The sequence below is a fragment of the Cololabis saira genome, chromosome 8 (genome assembly GCF_033807715.1).
Source record: "Cololabis saira isolate AMF1-May2022 chromosome 8, fColSai1.1, whole genome shotgun sequence".
Classification (NCBI taxonomy): Eukaryota; Metazoa; Chordata; class Actinopteri; order Beloniformes; family Belonidae; genus Cololabis; species Cololabis saira.
Window position 1 is genome coordinate 1,752,940 of NC_084594.1, and position 18,190 is coordinate 1,771,129.

Consider the following 18,190-nt stretch of genomic DNA (forward strand, 5'->3'; position numbering starts at 1 on the left):
AGTTTGGGAAACTGGGGAGGCTTTTAAAGCTTTTCATCACCATGTTGGGACACACATTATTTCGTCACCGATGTTTAGCTGATTTACCTAAACATTCATAAATATGTATGGTTTTTTTAAAAGAAAAATAATGCATTCACATTTTAATAATTTTTTGTAAACATTTTTTATTTAATTTGGATGAACAGTGGATGGATGGAAGGATGACTTGTTTAATTAACTTTTTTTTCCTACATGTTTTTTAATTCATTTATTTATGCACTATTCTCCCTACTCCTGTTAAGTTTACCAAAATTAATAACAATCTTTGTTTATTCTGATGCATTATCTATTTTTAGGATACATGAATATTGGAGCACTTGTCTGTTTTTGTAGTAAATTTCTTCTTGAAAAAAAAAAAAGCTTACGCTATCTACATACTATGACGCTAATTAATGTTACTTTACATTCTTTTTTCCTCACTTAAAGCAGCACTATGTAACTTTTCCACCTTAATCTAATATTTCATCATCATCATTGTGATGGAACATCAACTTCCAACAGGTTTAATGAACCTCTGTCATGGTCTGAGGGGTCTGTATCTCCTTCACTGGTCTATGTAACTTTGAGGAGCATGGTAGGAACCCTGCCACACTAAAAAACTACACATTTTACGGCTTTGACTGCTTTACGGCATACGTCACTTCCCCCTCCTTCCCCATTCGTAGTGGATACAAAGCTGGGCGGGGCGTGGAGCGCAGAGCTCAGCAGAAGCTGGTGTCATGGCCCAAGCAGCGGAAAAACCAAAGTTTTATCGGAGGAAGCGGAAAAAAAGAAAGAGGGAGAGTAACAAGCTAAATGCCCGGACAAGAATAAACATTGTCCCGGCGTTCACTCGCTGGCGTGAGCTGAAAGACGAGGAGGGATGTCCGACAAGAGAGACAGAATTGTTATGATCCAAATGTAAATGTAGAGTTCTATGTTCAATAAGAATCAAAATTAGAATGTTTTCACATACAGGGGATTCGTCTTGGGTTCTAGTATTTTTCCTGAGAATGTAAAATTGTGCAGGGCTGATCTGCAAAACATTCAGTTATTCACAGGTTATAAAGTATTTTTTTATTTTGTCAGTAAGTATGTTGGACTACTACTTTATGACGAAGTCCCTCTAAAAAACGTGACAGGAAAAAGGTGCAGTGTATGAGTTTGTAGGAGCATTATCTCGCTGAAACAACTTAATAAAACCAAGTTGAACTTAGTGATTTTCAACATCGTCATATTATATTGTTTAGCCAGAAATAGATACATTACCTCTTCACTATCCATCCTGCAAACGACCGCTGAAAACAGAAAAGTCGTTTTGAAAGTCCGTCCCGTCTTATTTCATTCACTATCAAAACAAATGCAGTGACGGGGACAGGAGTTTTCCGGCAGTACGCGCTGGTGCTCATGGGAAATGTAGTTCTTTCTGGTAAAGCACTACCGCTTTTGTCCAAAGGAGCCGCCAAACTCAACAAAAGATGGAAGTTACATTGTGCTGCTTTAACATCCATTAATTTGAGGTTTTCTCCTTGGAGAACATCAGCATCCGTCACTGGAAGAACTGACGGAGTCGTCAGAGTTGCTGGTTGAAAACCTGCAGCTCCGAAGGTTAAATAAAATACATCTTTACTGTTTAACCGTTTCATTGTGGAGCGACGTTCAAACCAAGATCACAATCAGACACAAATCTGTCACAAACATATTTATTCATGACTTTAGTGGGTAAATGTCACTTATTAACATATAAATGGGTAAGTGGTTCTACATTGCTGCTTCAGCTGTAAACGTAACGTAGATGTATGTGCAGATAAAATACAGTTTTTACATGAAAATATAGAAAAATCTAACAAAGTTCTGCTAAAGTTAAGTATAAAACCCGGAGTGGTTCATGTTCCCAGAGAATTCAGAGAATTCAGAGCTGCGTTTGTGAGGCGTTTCTTCAAAGTTTGGTCGGTGAAATGTTTAACGGAGGATCAAACAAAGGTCAGAAAGGCAACACGGTGTTACGGTTCCACGGTGTAACGGCAAAACGGTGTTACGGTTCCACGGTGTCGCGGCGTGTCATGTCGAGAAAAAAGTCAAGATGTCGAGATTAATGTTGAAGTACAATTTCAAGAAAAAAGGCGCCACAACGTCACGGCAGTTCTTTCTCTGGTGGAAGACGCTGCAGATAAAATACAGTTTTACATGAAAACAGTGAAAAATCTACGGAAGAGTATTAGGGCCAGGCAGGAGAAAAAATATTTGAGAGGAGAAGATCTTTTTTTTATTGTGCACTTTGAGAAAAAAATCGAAATGTTGAGATTAATGTTAAAATACAATTTAAAATTGAAATTTCGCCTTTTTTCCTCAACATTTCTACTTTTTTCCCAAAGTGCATAATGAACAAAAAATCTTCCTCCTCTAAAATATAATTTTTAATTTTCTCCTGCATGTCCCTAATACTCTTCCGTACGAAAAATCGAACAAAGTTCTGATAAAGTTTACGTATAAAACCCGGAGTGGTTCATGTTCCCAGAGATAGCGTCACAGCGTCACGGCGTAACGGTGTAACGGTGTTATGGTGTAACGGTGTTACGGCGGTTCTTTCTCCGGTGGAAGACGAGCAGCAAAACCTGTAAACCTGAACATTTGGCTTCTGAAGAGGTAAAACCTGGAAGTTTTTAAAAACCAGAGCATTCTGGGAGATGTACGGCGGGGGGGGGGTTCCGGTCCGGCTCCACCCGCGGTTCTGTAAACATCTGCGGGTCCGTCCCCTGAGGATCCGGACCGGTTCTGTGGTCTGGATATGTGTTTAGGTTACACTTGAGACCCCCATGGGGTGCCCCTGGGTCCCCCCCCCCCACCCATGGGTGCCCCTGGGTCCCCCCCCCCACCCATGGGTGCCCCCCTACAGGATGGTGCAGGCTGACGGGTACTTGGAGGTGAACACCTTGTTCTCCACCCCGTACACGAAGAAGCTGAAGTCTTTCCCGTTGTAGGAGTAACGGGCGAGAGTCAGCGGGACGAGCTCTATGGTCTGACGCTGGAGAGAGAGAGAGAGAGAGAGGGGGGGGTGAATGGATGATGGATGGATGGATGGATGATGGAGGGATGGATGGATGGATGGATGAATGGAGGGATGGATGGATGAATGGATGGATGGATGGATGGTGATGGTGAAAAAGACACAGAAATGGTCAGATACACCAGCGTACAGGAGTTGTGACCAGATCCAGGTTGTGTCCATTGTTGTGGGTCGGCTGTGTTGTTTAAAATCCAGGTAGTTTAAAATGTTCATTAGAAATAAGGTCAGACTTGTTATCTATGTGTCAGTTAAAATCACCAGTTATTATAATGTGATGGTGTGAGGTGTAAACTAGTCCAAAAATCCACTGATAAAAGAGGTAGAGAGTTTGAGTGGTCTGTAAACTGTGATGCATAAAATAGGAGGGGAACTAAAAACATGGATGGATGGATGTTGGGAGGTCTGGACTATAAACCCAGAAGGTGAGGTCTGATCTTGTCTGGTCCGGACCAGCAGACCAGACCAGACCAGTCCAGATCAGACCAGTCCAGATCAGACCAGTTCACCTGGGGGTGTTACCTGCTGCAGGATGCGGCTGACGGACGTGAACTTATGCAGATGTTCGTTGATCAGTTTGGTGGAAACATCACAGACTTCCTGGTCGGGGAAACCCTGGATGGGGTAAACCTGGGGAGCAATTAGCACCGTTAGCATTCATGCACGCGTGACCCGGGTAGCTACTGAGTCGGGCTGTGATGTCATCACACTCCAGGGCACCGATTGGTTGGGGGGTTGGGAGTCAAGGCTGAATTATGGTTCTGCGTTAAACCAACAGAGCCGACGCCGTTGCCGCGACGCCGCTGCCGCGACGCCGTTGCCGCGACGCCGTTGCCGCGACGCCGTTGCCGCGACGCCGTTGCCGCGACGCCATCGTGAACCTTCAGACTTCTCCGTCACTCCATTTCTCCACGGTGCAGTTCCCCCCTAGAGCACTAGTTGATACTTTGTTTAGCTTCCGGCTTTTCCAGTCAAAGTGAATCAAAGAGATAAGGACAACTATTGTGCAAAAAAACCAAAACAACCCAAAAAAAAAAACCACACACACGAAGAAAAGAGGCTGAAAGTTCATGACTGCTTCAAACCGGAAACCGGAAATGTGTTGTTACCAAACGAACCAATCACAGCCCTCTCGGTCTGCGTTGGGTCGTAGCTACATTTTTTGCGAGGTGCTCGCAGGCTACGGCGTAGCTACGGAGAGACTAGCGTAGCCGCGTACGCTACAGTGTTGGTTTAACGCAGAATCAGAATTCAGGCTTCAAGGCCCTGACACACAAAGCCGATTGTCGGCCGTCGGGCCATCGATGAGCGTCGGTGCTCGTCTGTCGGGCTAGTTTCCCCGGTGTGTCCCGCACGTCGCCACAGGTCGGCCTCCCGTCGACAAGTCGAATCGGCGTCGGCCGTCGGTCAAACAACTCACTCGGTGATTGGCTGTTCCCAGAATTTCCCAGAATGCTTTTCGTCGTCATTTGCGGACTGAATAAAAAAAAAAACAACATGGCGGACATTTCTAATTTTTAGTGAATAAAATCAATATTTTGAGTTAGTTTCTGCATAAAAATGCGTTTTGATTACATTTCTAGCGAGAAATATATATTTTACTTTCATAATATTCACTCAGTGAATGTATATAATCACTCCCTTTCCCGTTGTTACAAAGTCTTTTTCAAACCTCGCCAGAATAAAGGCTGATTTATGGTTCCGCGTCACACCAACGCAGAGGCTACGCCGTAGGTTACGCGGCGACGCGCGCCGTACGCCGTAGTCTCTGCGTTGGTGTAATGTGGAACCATTAATCAGCTCCGGAGCCGGCAGGCAGAAAATCCCGAAATTTTCGGGGCAAATTTCTTGACAGGCGTAGCTACAACTGTTAGATTTCATCTATTAAACCAACATTAATCTTCCTAAATGATTTATTTCAGCCAGCGGTGTTGTGCTCGCCCATATGCTCATGTGAACTCTGAACTTATAAAATGTATGAACACTTTGTGAATGTGTATATTCAACTTTGAAACTGCTCAGCTGAAAATCGGCTGTAATGTGCCTCCAAAAATGGCCGCCTGGCCATGAACTACAACCCCCAGCATGCCTTGCGTGGGGGGGGTGGCGCCTACAAGCGGCGCGCATCCAATCGCAATGAGGCACCAATGACGTCACCGCAGCGCGCGTAGGATCAAAACGCTGCGCTGCTCCTCCATTCGGTCTCTTTTTCCTTCATTCAACTGGCGGGTCAGCACGTCTTTTTGGCTCCGGGCCAAAGGGACCACGACCCCCCCCCCCCCCCAAAGGGGGGGATAAGAGGAGAGGTCTGCAGCGTGGTCCGACCGGAGGATCAGCGAGGACCCGCGGCGCAGACAGCGGCGCAGACAGCGGCGCTGAATCCCTCTCTCTCCTTTTCCTCTCTCTCTTCCGATCAACCTCTCTTCCTGAGCAGCAGGACGTTTGGCTCCGGGCCAAGGTCCCATCTTCCTTTCTCCCCCCGGCTGGGGGGAGGTGTAAGGCCCCCCATCGGATCGGGCCGCTCCGTTGGACCTGCAGCCCGTTGAAGCCGCGGAGCCGCTCCCATTAACTCGGTCTCAACTTTTCATCCGGAGCTCCGACTCCCGCTTCACGTGTCCCCGGTCCCTGGGAGCTGGAAAGGGGGGGGAAGCCGCTTCGAAGCTCGGCCCCGGCCCAGGGTGAGACCCGTTCCTCTTTCCTAACTTCTCTCTCTCTGCTCTTGAGTTCACCTGAAAGGACCTGTGGCCAGCCTGCCCCGCGCAGAACCGAGACGCATCCCGCCGCCCCGTCCCGGGCCACGCGCTCAGCCCGACGGGCACCCGCACTCTGAAGAAGTGGACCGGCCCCGCGCGCACCCGAGACGACGTGATAGCCTCCGGACCGGAGGGGGAGCGCCGGCTGCTTCACGCTGGCCCCCCCGTCCTCTCGTGATTCCAGAGTCAGGAGGAGGAGCGGGAGAGGCGGGAGGACTCTCTTGGATCGGACTCCGACCAAAGACCCGGCAGGAACCCCTGATCGGCACCCGGAGACCCGAGGAGGCGTGAGGTTTTGAGACCTGGGTGTATGAGTTTAACTGGGAGTGTTACAGAGCTAAATCTGTGGTCAGAGCTGAGATTACATCAGCATCATTATCATGACTGTTGTCATTAATTTGTAGTCACTACTTTCTGCTAGTCATTCATGTTTTAAAGCGCTGTTTTCTGCCGTAGTCACGTTTAAACACCGGGAGTAACATCCGGTCTAGATCTGCACGTGGTTTAAAGAGGTTTCCGCCATCTTTAAATACCCCGGCTTCTTTAAACACCGCAGCCATGTTTTAAACCGTACATGTTCGTGATATCATTTTTATTATTGCTTTGATTTCTTTTTCCCATTCCATGCATTTAACTTTCATTTCATTTTTATTGATTGTTGTTTTCCTAGTTAATTAATTGTTTTATAATAAGTAGTGTGCCGTCAGGATTTATTGGGTATCTATTCACATCTTCTTTGATACCCGTATGTAAATAAATTCTGATAGATTTTTAATGAGTGGTTGTTGTTATTTCATGCAAGATTTGGTCACAAATGGATTTGTTTAAAGCAGAACCAGTGCTCGGATCTCACACCTTCAACTGTTATTTTGTAAGTGATGGTAAGATTTGCTGTTATGCAGGATAATTCAAATCATAGAGACTGATTTTCTGCTGTTTAGTTATCATTTTCCTCCGGAGTAAGGCCCGGGGGTGGTGCCCCGACGAGAATTATTATCATTTTGATAATTCAATTTGATAAATAGTCCACTTTATTAATTATTAATAATTCTTTAATAGAATTATCATTAGCCTTCGATAACTGGACAGCCAAGCTACCTGAGTTGCACAACAGCGGTAATTCTCCACAGAGCTGCAGGTGGTTGTGCCGTCTGGTCGCCGCTGTTTTGTATTGCACATGTGTTTTCTCAATAAAGCTTTGAGAAAAAAAAAAGCGCTGTCCTCCTCCTTGAGCCCCTGAATACAGACTAGCGCTGCCTGCTGGTATGGAGGGGAATTACCTCTCACGCATGCGCAGAACGTACGTGCTAGTTAGCCGTGGGGTATCGTATTTGCGGTGAGTCTAGTGCTTCTTTTTGAGCCTGACCCAGCCCGATACAGGCGACGCGAGGCGACACAGCAGTCGGCAGAGAGCGGGCGACGTCGGGTTGGTGTGTCCTCGGCTTCAGACGTCTGAGTCAGGAAGTGACATCAGAGAAAGAGACTGTGACGGAGATTCTGGTTCATCTGATTCCAGCAGCAACGGCAGCAGAAGAGCTGAGTAGGTTCAAGTGGAAAAGCCCCATGAGTAACGGGGTCGTACCAGAACCGGGCCATACCAGAACCGGGTCATACCAGAACCTGGTCTTAACCAGAACCGGGTCGTACCAGAACGTTCTCATCGATGAAGAACGGGTCTCCCGAAACCTTCTCAAACTTCTGGTCGGGGAAGTCGGGCTGGCGGTCCGGGACGAACACGCTGGCGTGGTTCTTCCTGTGGACAGAGGACAGGTGAGACCAGGACCGGGTCTGGGTCTGGACCGGGTCTGGACCCGGACCGGGTCTGGACAGAATGTGGCGGGGGCTCGGACCATGACACCGTCAGCTGGATGAAGTGCAGCAGGTTCTGGGCTCCGTGGCAGACGGAGCAGGTCTTGTGGCCGTCGCCGCGGCAACTGACACACCTGAAGAGAGAAGGGGGGATGTGAACCGGGTCCAGCAGAACCACCAGAACCACCAGAACCACAAGAACCACCAAAACCACCAGGACCAGGACTCACCTCTTGCGACCCCGACCGTGACAGGTGGTGCAGCGCTTGTTCCTGACGCGGCCGTGTCCATGGCAACGGGTGCAGCGTCTCTGGAGGGGCAGACCATAATGTCAAACAAAGAACCCGGAACCGGGTCTAAAGACCTGCTGGAACCGGGTCATTCTCCTTTTAGTCGTGTCAAGTTTCAGTCGACTAAAAGTCTGAGAATTTTAGTCTCATTTTAGTCAGAACTGTCCATTTTAATCTAGTTTTAGTCAAAATGTCGAAATTTCGAGGAAAAAGTCGAAATCTCGAAAAAAGGTCAAAATTAAAAGTTGAAATTTCGTGAATAAAGTTGAAATGTTGAGGAAGAAAGGCGAAATTTCAACTTTATTCACGAAATTCTGACTTTATTCTCTCGAAGTGCACAATAAAAAAAGTCGAAATGCCGAGATTAATGTTGAAATAAAATTTCAAGAAAAAAATCGAAATGTTGAGAAAAAAGTCAAAATTTCATGAATAAAGTCGAAATGTCGAGAAAACCCGACCTGCCAGAACCGGGTCCGTAGACCTCTAAAGGGGTCCCGGGTCTGGCCCGGTTCTGTTGGACCAGGACTCACCTGTCCTCTACCGAAGCACATGTTGCAGCGCGTCCGTCCACAACCGTGGCACTTGTGGCAGGTCTGGAACACAGAGGTTAGCGCCGTTAGTACCGGTATCAGTACCAGTACCAGTACCGGTACCAGGACCGCGGGGGCGGAGCTCCCACCTTCACCAGCGAGGAGTGCGGGACCCGGATCTTCTGCGAGTTGTCGGTCCAGATCTGGGGCGGCGACACCGGGACGTCCCACGGAGGAGGACTGCTGCCAAACTGAGGCCCGTCCACCACCTGACCACCTATATAGAAATACACATATATAAATACACATATATAAATACACATATATACATATACACATCTGCCCTGCTACTGCTTGTTGTCTCGTCTTCAGAGTCTCTCCTTTTCACTCCTCCCAAACTCTACAATCATGGAATTGATTAACTGGTCTCTCAGCACAATTGACCACATTTTTGCGACAAGAAGTCAGGGGGTAAGGGAGCCCTCCTGCCCCGATGGGATGTTTTTTGCTGGTTACACGATGGATTCCTACAAATACTGGAAACCGTTGTGTTTGGTGATTCTGTCTGTCGAGGACGTTTAAGATGCTTCATAATTGGATTTATGATAGCAGGATTTCTGCTGATCGGAGATGGTGGATTCCTGGTCTATCGACAAACGCGTAAGTCGTCGACAGCTGTTCTGGCTCTTTCAGAGCTGCCGGACGTGGCTGAAGGATCAAGCAAGGTGATCAACACTCAGACTTTAACGTTGGGGGAGCAAAGCTGTAAGCTGGATGTGATTCTTGAACAGAATCTCAGGCTGGCGGCGTATTTGAGCTCATTGGTAAGATGGAGAAGACCTTGGAGAAGTTGGAAGCTCGGCTTGGCGGGAATTGATCACAAATTCGTCTGATTGGAGTCGCCATTGATGAACCAGAGACTGAAGGCAGACAGAAAATTACTGGGCTGCCTGTTTTTCAATATAATTGTTGATTCTATAATCTAATATTTTTGTTAACAATTAATTAGGCATGTTGAGGGTAAACGTTGATCTCCGGGGAGGAGCTAACGTTAGCGGGGAGGAGCTAACATTAGCGGGGAGGAGCTAACGATGGATGGATTGAGGAGTCCCTGTCTCAGAGAAAAAAGACGAGCAAATACAGTTAAAGAGACCAAGCTAAGTCTAATGTTGTTAGTAACAGTATTAGTGAGAGTAAAAGCTGTCATTTTTCATTTATTTATTCAAAAAGGTTAAAATATGTATTTATTCATAATCGGCTATGTATTTCTCATGAATAAAACCTACACTGATTGTGTATTCCTCTTCAGCATTGTCATTATTGTCGGAGAAGCAACTATGTTTCCATGACAACAACCAACTGTTACAGTAGGTAGCAACACTTAGCGGCGGTGTTTTGACGACATTAACAAAAATACTTTATGGTTAATTTTCACCTCCAGGTCGGGTTGACAATGGTAGATGCATTGAACAATGACTTTCTCCTAAAAAAAGCCGAGGAAAAGACGACATGCGGAGCTACATAAGGAGAGTTTTCCAAAGCGGGGGCTATTTTTACCGGATTATATGTATTTCCGATTAATTAAAAACTACATGAAAATAGGTTGTGTATTCCTCTTTCATATTTACATCATTGGTAACCGTTTTATAAAAGCAACACATCTCTTCAGGCCGTGGTTTACGCTCATTATACCACAGCTATGATATAATGAGCGTATACCACGGCCTGGCGGGATGAAGTGATGTCCTGATGCATTGCTTAAATATTAATATTTAATTTATATTAGATATATTAAACTCCCACTCTGTTAAAAACGTCCTGTGTTTATTTTCAGATTTTCGTTTGGCCATGCATTTTTTCCCTGCCATTTCAAGAGTGGATTTTTCAACATGAGCGCTAGCGCCCGTATAGCTCAACGGGTTGAGCAGTAATTTATGTAAACCTTCCCCTGTACAGCGATGCGGTTTTGATTCCAGTCGCAGCATATTTTGCCTCCACTTCCTACGTGTCTGTCTTTCACTGCACCATCAAATGCACCAGGAAAAGAACCACATGCTCTAAGACCAGTGGTTCCCAACCTTTTTTCCTTGTCCCCCCTACTTGTGTCTAAGACCAGCCGGCCCCCCGACCCGTACGTACTAGCACCAAAATAGTCTTTAATTGAAAAAATGAACATTAATTATGTTTTTTTTTATACATTTCTCTTTGGTTTACTCTGTATACATATGACTTTGTCTCCAATGTCACCAATGTATAAAATAGGCACAAAAGGACATAAAAGGAAATAAAAATATTTCTGAAAACAGTCTTTTAATATGAGACCAAAATTTTTAACATTTTTCCTTTAACAACCTGTTTAAATGTTTAAAAGATTAAATGTTGAATAATGATATAATAATAAGGAATGTAATCATTTCCTGTGTTTGTCACCAGTGTATAAAAAACACAAAAAATATTCAAGACATTCATAAATTATTCCTAACAATGTCTTATGAATGATTCATTCGCAAATATAATTTTTACAACTGCATAATTTCAAAGCAGACAAAGTTTGGCCCCCCCAGAGATCTCTGGCGCTCCCCCAGGGGGGGAGAACCCCAGGTTGGAACCACTGCTCTAAACGGTTACCCAGTCCTGGTTCTAAAACCTGGTCCCGGTTCTAAAACCTGGTCCCGGTTCTGGAGGTCTTACCGCGATAGGCCTCAAACTTCCAGGCGCTGGTTCTGGTCTCGGTGAAGGTGTCGAGTCGATACTGCAGGACGAGGAGAGTCGGAACACACACATTAATAGTTCTGCAGTCGGGTTTTATCAGTATTTTGAAACAGGGATCTGGACCTGCAGGACCAGATCCAGACCACCAGGTCCAGATCCAGACCTGCAGGTCCTCTACAGACCACTAGGGTCCAGGTCCAGGTTCCTACCCGGTACACGGTGGCGGGTCTCAGCTCCCTGAACGTCATGTTCCGGGCCGGTTTGGCGCTGTAGTTCCACTTGGACTCCACGAACTTCAGCAGGGCGTCTCTGGCCACGTCCTCCGACACCGACGGGACCCTGCAGGAAGACCGGATCAGGACCAGGACCAGGACCAGGACCCGCCCCCAACACGGACCGTCAGAATAAGAGCTGGAACCAGGTCGGGGTTTACCTGACGCTGGGCACCGACGTGCTGCGGTTGAACTCCGGCTGGGGGGTGTAGGCCGGGGGAGGGGGGTAGAGCGGGTCGCCCTCCGGGCCTGGACAGAACCAGAGATGGAGGTGAAGGAGGGATGGAGACTAGAGGTGGGTGCAATTCATTGATGTGTCGATGCATCGCGATGCGTCACGTGACGACTTGGAATTGATTAATTAAAATTTCTTTTTTTTTTCTTTAGTTATCCTATCCAGATTCCAGACTGAATAAGCTGCTGAATCATTTCATTTTCAAGAATGCACATTTCTTATTGTTCACTGTAAATATGTCAGATATGTTTACACTAAGTTCATATCTTGTTTAATTGAATTAATGAACTCATTAAATCCAGGGCTTGACCGTTTTCAGTGTTTTCCACCAATAGAGGGCGCTCTCATGCAAGTGCAGCTTTCCCTGGTCAAAGTTAAGGAAGTCAAAGAGACAATGTTTACATAGTCATAAAATACATTATTTTGTGTCTTTGAAAAATACAAATGTTCAAAAAACCTTGTTATTTACTTAATGAGTGTTGTTAGAGGAACTGAGTTCATTGATTGGCTATTTACTTACAAATGTAGCCATAGATGAAGACAAAATCAATCTTGTACGGAAAAAAGCATTAAAAATCACAATAATCCAAGAATCGTGGCACCAATAATCAAATCGAATCGAATCGTGAGGTTCCCTTGTTTGCACAGCCCTAATGGAGACAGGGAAGAACCGGACAGACAGACAGACTCACCGTCCCCCCGGTGGCCCTGGTACCCCTGGATGTCCTGCAGCCAGCCAGGCGGGGGCGCTGACGGTCCCTCCTCCGGGATACTCGGGTCCAACGCCCCTGCAAGAGAGAGCAGAAGACCCCGTCTGTAGCACGACTCTGCAGCCCCCCTATTGGTCCAGGACGGTAAGCCCCGCCCCTTTTCTGTCCAGGCCGGTAAGCCCCGCCCCCTTCTGGCCCAGCAAAGAGTTAAGGCTGAGTTATGGTAGGGCTGGGCGATATATCAAGATTTTAATATATATCGATATATTTTCAAACGCGATATGGTACGAAACAATATCGTTTATATCGATTATTAATTTTTTTTTTTTTTTATGATTTTGATATAGCTTACTTTGTGACAAATTGACATTAATGTTTTATTTGAGATCTTCACAAATGTTTTGTTATTTGCACAACTGTCAACCTCAGTGGAAAAGTCTGCCTGTTACTGTCTACATTGTATTAATTACAGTGTATTTTAATTTAATTGTTATGCAGGAAAGAGATATTTGTTTTATTTTATTCAAGAAGCTTTTTTATTCTATATATGCAGGCAGTTTATTTTTATTTCATTTGTTTTATACATGTTGATATTGTGCAGACCTCTGTTAATAAAGGAACCTGTGTGACATTTGGAACGAGGCTTTGTATTAAAACTGACTGTTTTTTTAAGGGTTTGATCAGAAAAAAATGAAGCTAACAGAGATGCTAACAGAGATGCTAACAGAGATGCTAACAGAGATGCTAACAGAGATGCTATGCTATAATGCTTTGGGGGAAACCCCAATTATGGCACAGAAAAAATATGGATATATATCGAGTATCGCCATTTAGCTAGAAAATATCCAGATATGACTTTTGGTCCATATCGCCCAGCCCTAAGTTCTGGTTCTGCGTCAAAATGACGCCGTGCCTACGGTGTGTGCTACGCGTCGACGCAGACCACATGCCGTCACTGACGTCACCTCCCGAAAATTGTAACTACGCGTGGAGGCGACACAGACCACGTGCAGACCGAGAGGCTGTGATTGGTTCACTTGGTAGCAACGCATTTCTGGTTTCCTGTTTGAAGCAGTCGTGAACTTTCAGCCTCTTTTCTTCGTGTATGTGTGATTTTTTTGTTTTTTGCACAATAGTTGTCCTTATCTCTTTGATTCACTGTGACCGGAAAAGTCGGATAAACCATTCAGGAAAAGATCGATAACTAGCGGTCGTGGGGAGAACTGCACCGCGGAGAAATGGAGTGACGGAGAAATCCGAAGGTTCACAACGGCGTCACGGTAACGGCGTCGCGGTGACGGCGTCGCGGTGACGGCGTCGCGGTGACGGCGTCGCGGCGACGGCATTGCGGCGACGGCATTGCGGCGACACGGTGACGGCGTCGCGGTGACGGCGTTGCGGTGACGGCGTTGCGGTGACGGCGACGTGGTGACGGCGTCGCGGTGACAGCGTTGCGGCGACGGCATTGCGGCGACGGTGTCGTTTAGACGCAGAACCATAACTCAGGCTTTAGCGCTCCCTTTGAACTGTCAGGGTTTGGTATTTCCTGTTTTATTTTGAAGCCCTGGTTCTGGTCTGAGCTTCCTGTTTCCATCAGCCTGATCGTCTCCACCTGGTATTGGTTACGGTGGAGCGTCGGGGAACTGCACCTCCGACCCCTGACGTCGTCAGAATCACAACAGGCTGCTTGTTTTGGACCCGAGTGTAACGTTAGTGACTCATTCAGGACCAGAGTGTAACGTTAGTGACTCATTCAGGACCGGGGGGTTTTCTTCTTCTTCACTGGAGGATAAAAATACGAGCGGCGCCGGGAGCTGACGGAGCTGCACACAATACCAGATAAAAATACCAGATAAAAATACCAGCCAGACGCGTTTCCCCCCGAGACGTGGAGGGATGGAGGGATGGAGGGATGGAGGGATGGAGGGATGGAGGGATGGAGGGAACGGAGGAGGGAAGGGGATAAGAATAACGAGGGCGGGGGGGAAACCAGCTGATTACTATGAACTATTACTTTGTTCAGCAGGAGGAGGGTGGAGTCGTTTGACATTTAGTTTGTGAATAAAGGATTAGTGACACATTTATGGTAAATCCAGGTGATTAGATGAAGCTGCTGTAGTTACGGTTTCTATCTTTAACTAGTTGGTAACAGCTGGGTTTATAAGTAATAAAGAATAATAAGAGTAATAAAAAGTAATAGAGCAGGAATAAAGAGCTGATCTGTTCTTCCAAGGTCATCTTTACAGAAAACAGTTGTTCAAATACAAATAGTCTTAAAAATTCACCTCATGGATAAAAATCAGTCATTTCTTCGCGTGCGTGCGTGCGTGCGTGCGTGTGTGTGTTATATAAAACCTCTCTAATTATCTCCAGAAATGTCTCCAGGAAGCAGCATTTCCACATTATTCTCGACGTTTTGACTTTTTTCTCGAAATTGTATTTCAACTAGTCTGAGAATTCACCTGATGGATAGAAATCATTCATCATTTCAGAAGTGTGTATGTATATATATATATATATATATATATATATATATATATATACATATATATATATATAATGTAGGTAAAACGTCTCCATGAAGCAGCAGACGTGTTGACGATGTTCCTCATGTTTCACTTATAAACCAGCTGTTCCAACTAGTTAAAGAATAAAAAGCTAAAGTGCAGCAGCTTCATCTAATCACTGGATTCACCATGAATGTGTCACTAATCCTTTTATTCACAAACTAAATGTCAAACGACTCCACCCTAAACCCCCCCCTCCCCCGTAGTTCTGAGATGAGTCACGTCTCTAAAGTTTATAAAGTTTATAAAACCAAATCCAGACCAGATCTGATGTTTAATCCTGACGCTGGGACGGATCTTTACTTTTGGTTTGATTTGTTTTCTTGTCGTTTCTTGTCCAATGACCTTCAGTTCACGACCTTTTATTCCTGGAAACACGTCTGCTCCTGTCAGCTCCTCGGGTGTAAAGTCGCCCGACTGGTTCCTTAATCCTTCACAAAGCTGAGCACGAGATAACTGAAGAAACGGAAGAAACCTTCATGGATTCAGGAGCCAAACCCCCCCCCCCGATAACGACTATTCCAGCTCACCTACACACCCATCACTCCCATAATTACCACCCTGATAACGACTATCCCAGCTCACCTACACTCCCACCACTCCCATAATCACTCCCATAATCACTCCCATAATCACTCCCATAATCACCACATTAGGGTTAATTATTAATTATTTGTACTGTTTCTACTCAAAAGTTCATATTCACTCACATGTTGAACTGCAGACTGAGACGTTCCAGGTTCATTATACCTAGCTACAGGTGTGGATGACAATAATAGACGTTCTATTCTGTTCATTCTATTTTATTCGATTCCATTTTATTCTGTTCTAGATGATCTAGTGATTTTGTGAATTAAGTGAGATTTTTGTCCAGATGAATTGGCACTAGCCTTAAAAAAAGTCACCTGGTGCAACAATGATTCATGTTAAAATAAATTAATTTCCTTAACATCTTGACATCTTTTGTTTTCAGTATTATAAAAACATTGTTGTTTTTTTAATGGTCGCGCCACATGATATTTTATAAAATGGACATCAGTCAAACTTTGTTTGTATATTATGATGGAAATATAAATGCATACGCCTCAATCCCAGACTAGACGGCTCCAGAGATTCTACCCAAACCCCCACACACAAGAAACTGAAGGTTCTTATGTCGGAGCTGGGAGTGTTGGATCTTTGGAGAGACTTCCACAAACAGGCCCAGATTACACACATTATTCTCATCTGCACGCCGTCTACTCCAGAATCCATTATTTCTTTATCTTCAAAAGGGATCGCCGTAGAACACATCGCTGTGAGATAATGAGGTAATATTGACCTGTCAGATCACGCACCTCTCTCATGGATGCTGCAAATTAATAACAATCCTGGAAATACACTATGGAGGTTAAACTCAAATGTTCTTAATAATGAACAATTCCAAACAAAAATTAAAGAAGAAATTAAACAATACATGGAAGTGAACAATAATGGGGAAGTTGGCCCGGAATAGTTCTGTTCTATTCATTATATTCTATTCTATTCTGTTCTATTTTATTTTATTCTGTTCTATTTTATTTTATTCTGTTCTATTCTATTTTATTCTGTTCTATTTTATTTTATTCTGTTCTATTCTATTTTATTCTGTTCTATTTTATTTTATTCTGTTCTATTCTATTTTATTCTGTTCTATTCTATTTTATTCTGTTCTATTCTATTCTGTTCTATTTTATTTTATTCTGTTCTATTTTATTTTATTCTGTTCTATTTTATTTTATTCTGTTCTATTCTATTTTATTCTGTTCTATTCTATTCTGTTCTATTTTATTTTATTCTGTTCTATTTTATTTTATTCTGTTCTATTCTATTTTATTCTGTTCTATTCTATTCTGTTCTATTTTATTTTATTCTGTTCTATTTTATTTTATTCTGTTCTATTCTATTTTATTCTGTTCTATTCTATTCTGTTCTATTTTATTTTATTCTGTTCTATTTTACTTTATTCTGTTCTATTCTATTTTATTCTGTTCTATTATATTTATTTTATTCTGTTCTATTTTATTTTATTCTGTTCTATTTTATTATATTCTATTTTATTCTGTTCTATTCTATTCATTCTATTATTTTCTATCTATATTTCCGGTGGGCGTGTCCTCAGCAGGCTCCGCCCACTCCCACCCTGATTTAAATGAGTTTGGAATGTGTGAACTTTAAACAATAAAGTAAAATAATAAACCAGTTTTCTGTTTCTTTTATAAAAGTAAAACTGGTTTAGAGTTCAGTTCGGTCCGGACCGGACTCGAACCCGCGACTCTCCGGGTCTCGGACCGGACAGTTTGTTCTGGAGAAACTTCTGTTAGTTCTGCAATTTCAGACCCGAAATCCGCGGAAAAACCGGACCAGAAAGACCCGGTCTGACCCGGTTTGACCCGGTCTGACCCGGTTCCGCCTCGGACCCGGTCCAGAACTCACCCCGACCCGCTCGTGTTCGGTAAAAGCCCAGTTTCTTAAAGACTCACCTGCATCTTCGTCCATGTTTCTGATCAGCTGGAACTGTGAGAGAGCACTTCCGGTGAGACCTTCACGATAAAACTCAGCTGGAACTGGGAGAGAGCACTTCCGGTGAGACCTTCACGATAAAACTCAGCTGGATCTGGGAGGAGCACTTTCGGCGGGACTTTCACAATAAAACTCACATTTATAGATATCTACAGCAGGGGTTCTTAACCTTTCTGACCTTGGGGCCCAATTTTTTCAGTACAGAGTGGCCCGGGGCCCGTTAAATATTAACACTGTATAGCAGGGGTATTCAACTAAAACATTAAGAGGTCCATTTAGAGAAAATTTACTCAAGCGAAGGTCCAGAACATCATTATATATATATATATATATATATATATATATATATATATATATATATATATATATATATATATATAATGTGTGTGTATATATTCAAGTAGCCTCATAGTTGTATCAACATCTGCATCTGACTGTTAGATTAAAAAAAGTACATTTCAAAAATATTTGCCACTTAACATGTGTAACTTGAATTACACATATTTTTTTCTCTTAAAAATAAAATTGATTTTATTTTATTTTTCAAATGCTATCTTATTTTATTTCTCTACCAGCAGTTTGATTTTCCCCTTTTCTTTGTTAATTGTCTCAACACATTTTTATAATAAATGAATATAAACACATCTTAGAAATTGAACAGTTTTGCAGTTTGTCTTTCTTCCCCT

The 18,190-nt window shown here is 44.0% G+C and overlaps 1 protein-coding gene across 1 annotated transcript; it reads right to left on the reverse strand.

The window, feature by feature from the left end:
• Positions 1 to 1,714: 1,714 nt before the first annotated feature.
• Positions 1,715 to 17,521, reverse strand: LOC133448228 (protein SSUH2 homolog). Its single transcript, XM_061726569.1, has 12 exons — positions 17,465 to 17,521; positions 12,379 to 12,474; positions 11,613 to 11,700; positions 11,389 to 11,518; positions 11,159 to 11,219; positions 8,617 to 8,744; positions 8,468 to 8,530; positions 7,878 to 7,957; positions 7,689 to 7,781; positions 7,486 to 7,591; positions 3,608 to 3,715; positions 1,715 to 3,046 (listed from the first exon to the last, which is right to left on the reverse strand). Exons 1-12 carry the CDS (start codon positions 17,478 to 17,480, stop codon positions 2,912 to 2,914), a joined length of 1,104 nt encoding a protein of 367 aa, XP_061582553.1. The 5' UTR covers positions 17,481 to 17,521; the 3' UTR covers positions 1,715 to 2,911.
• Positions 17,522 to 18,190: the final 669 nt, after the last annotated feature.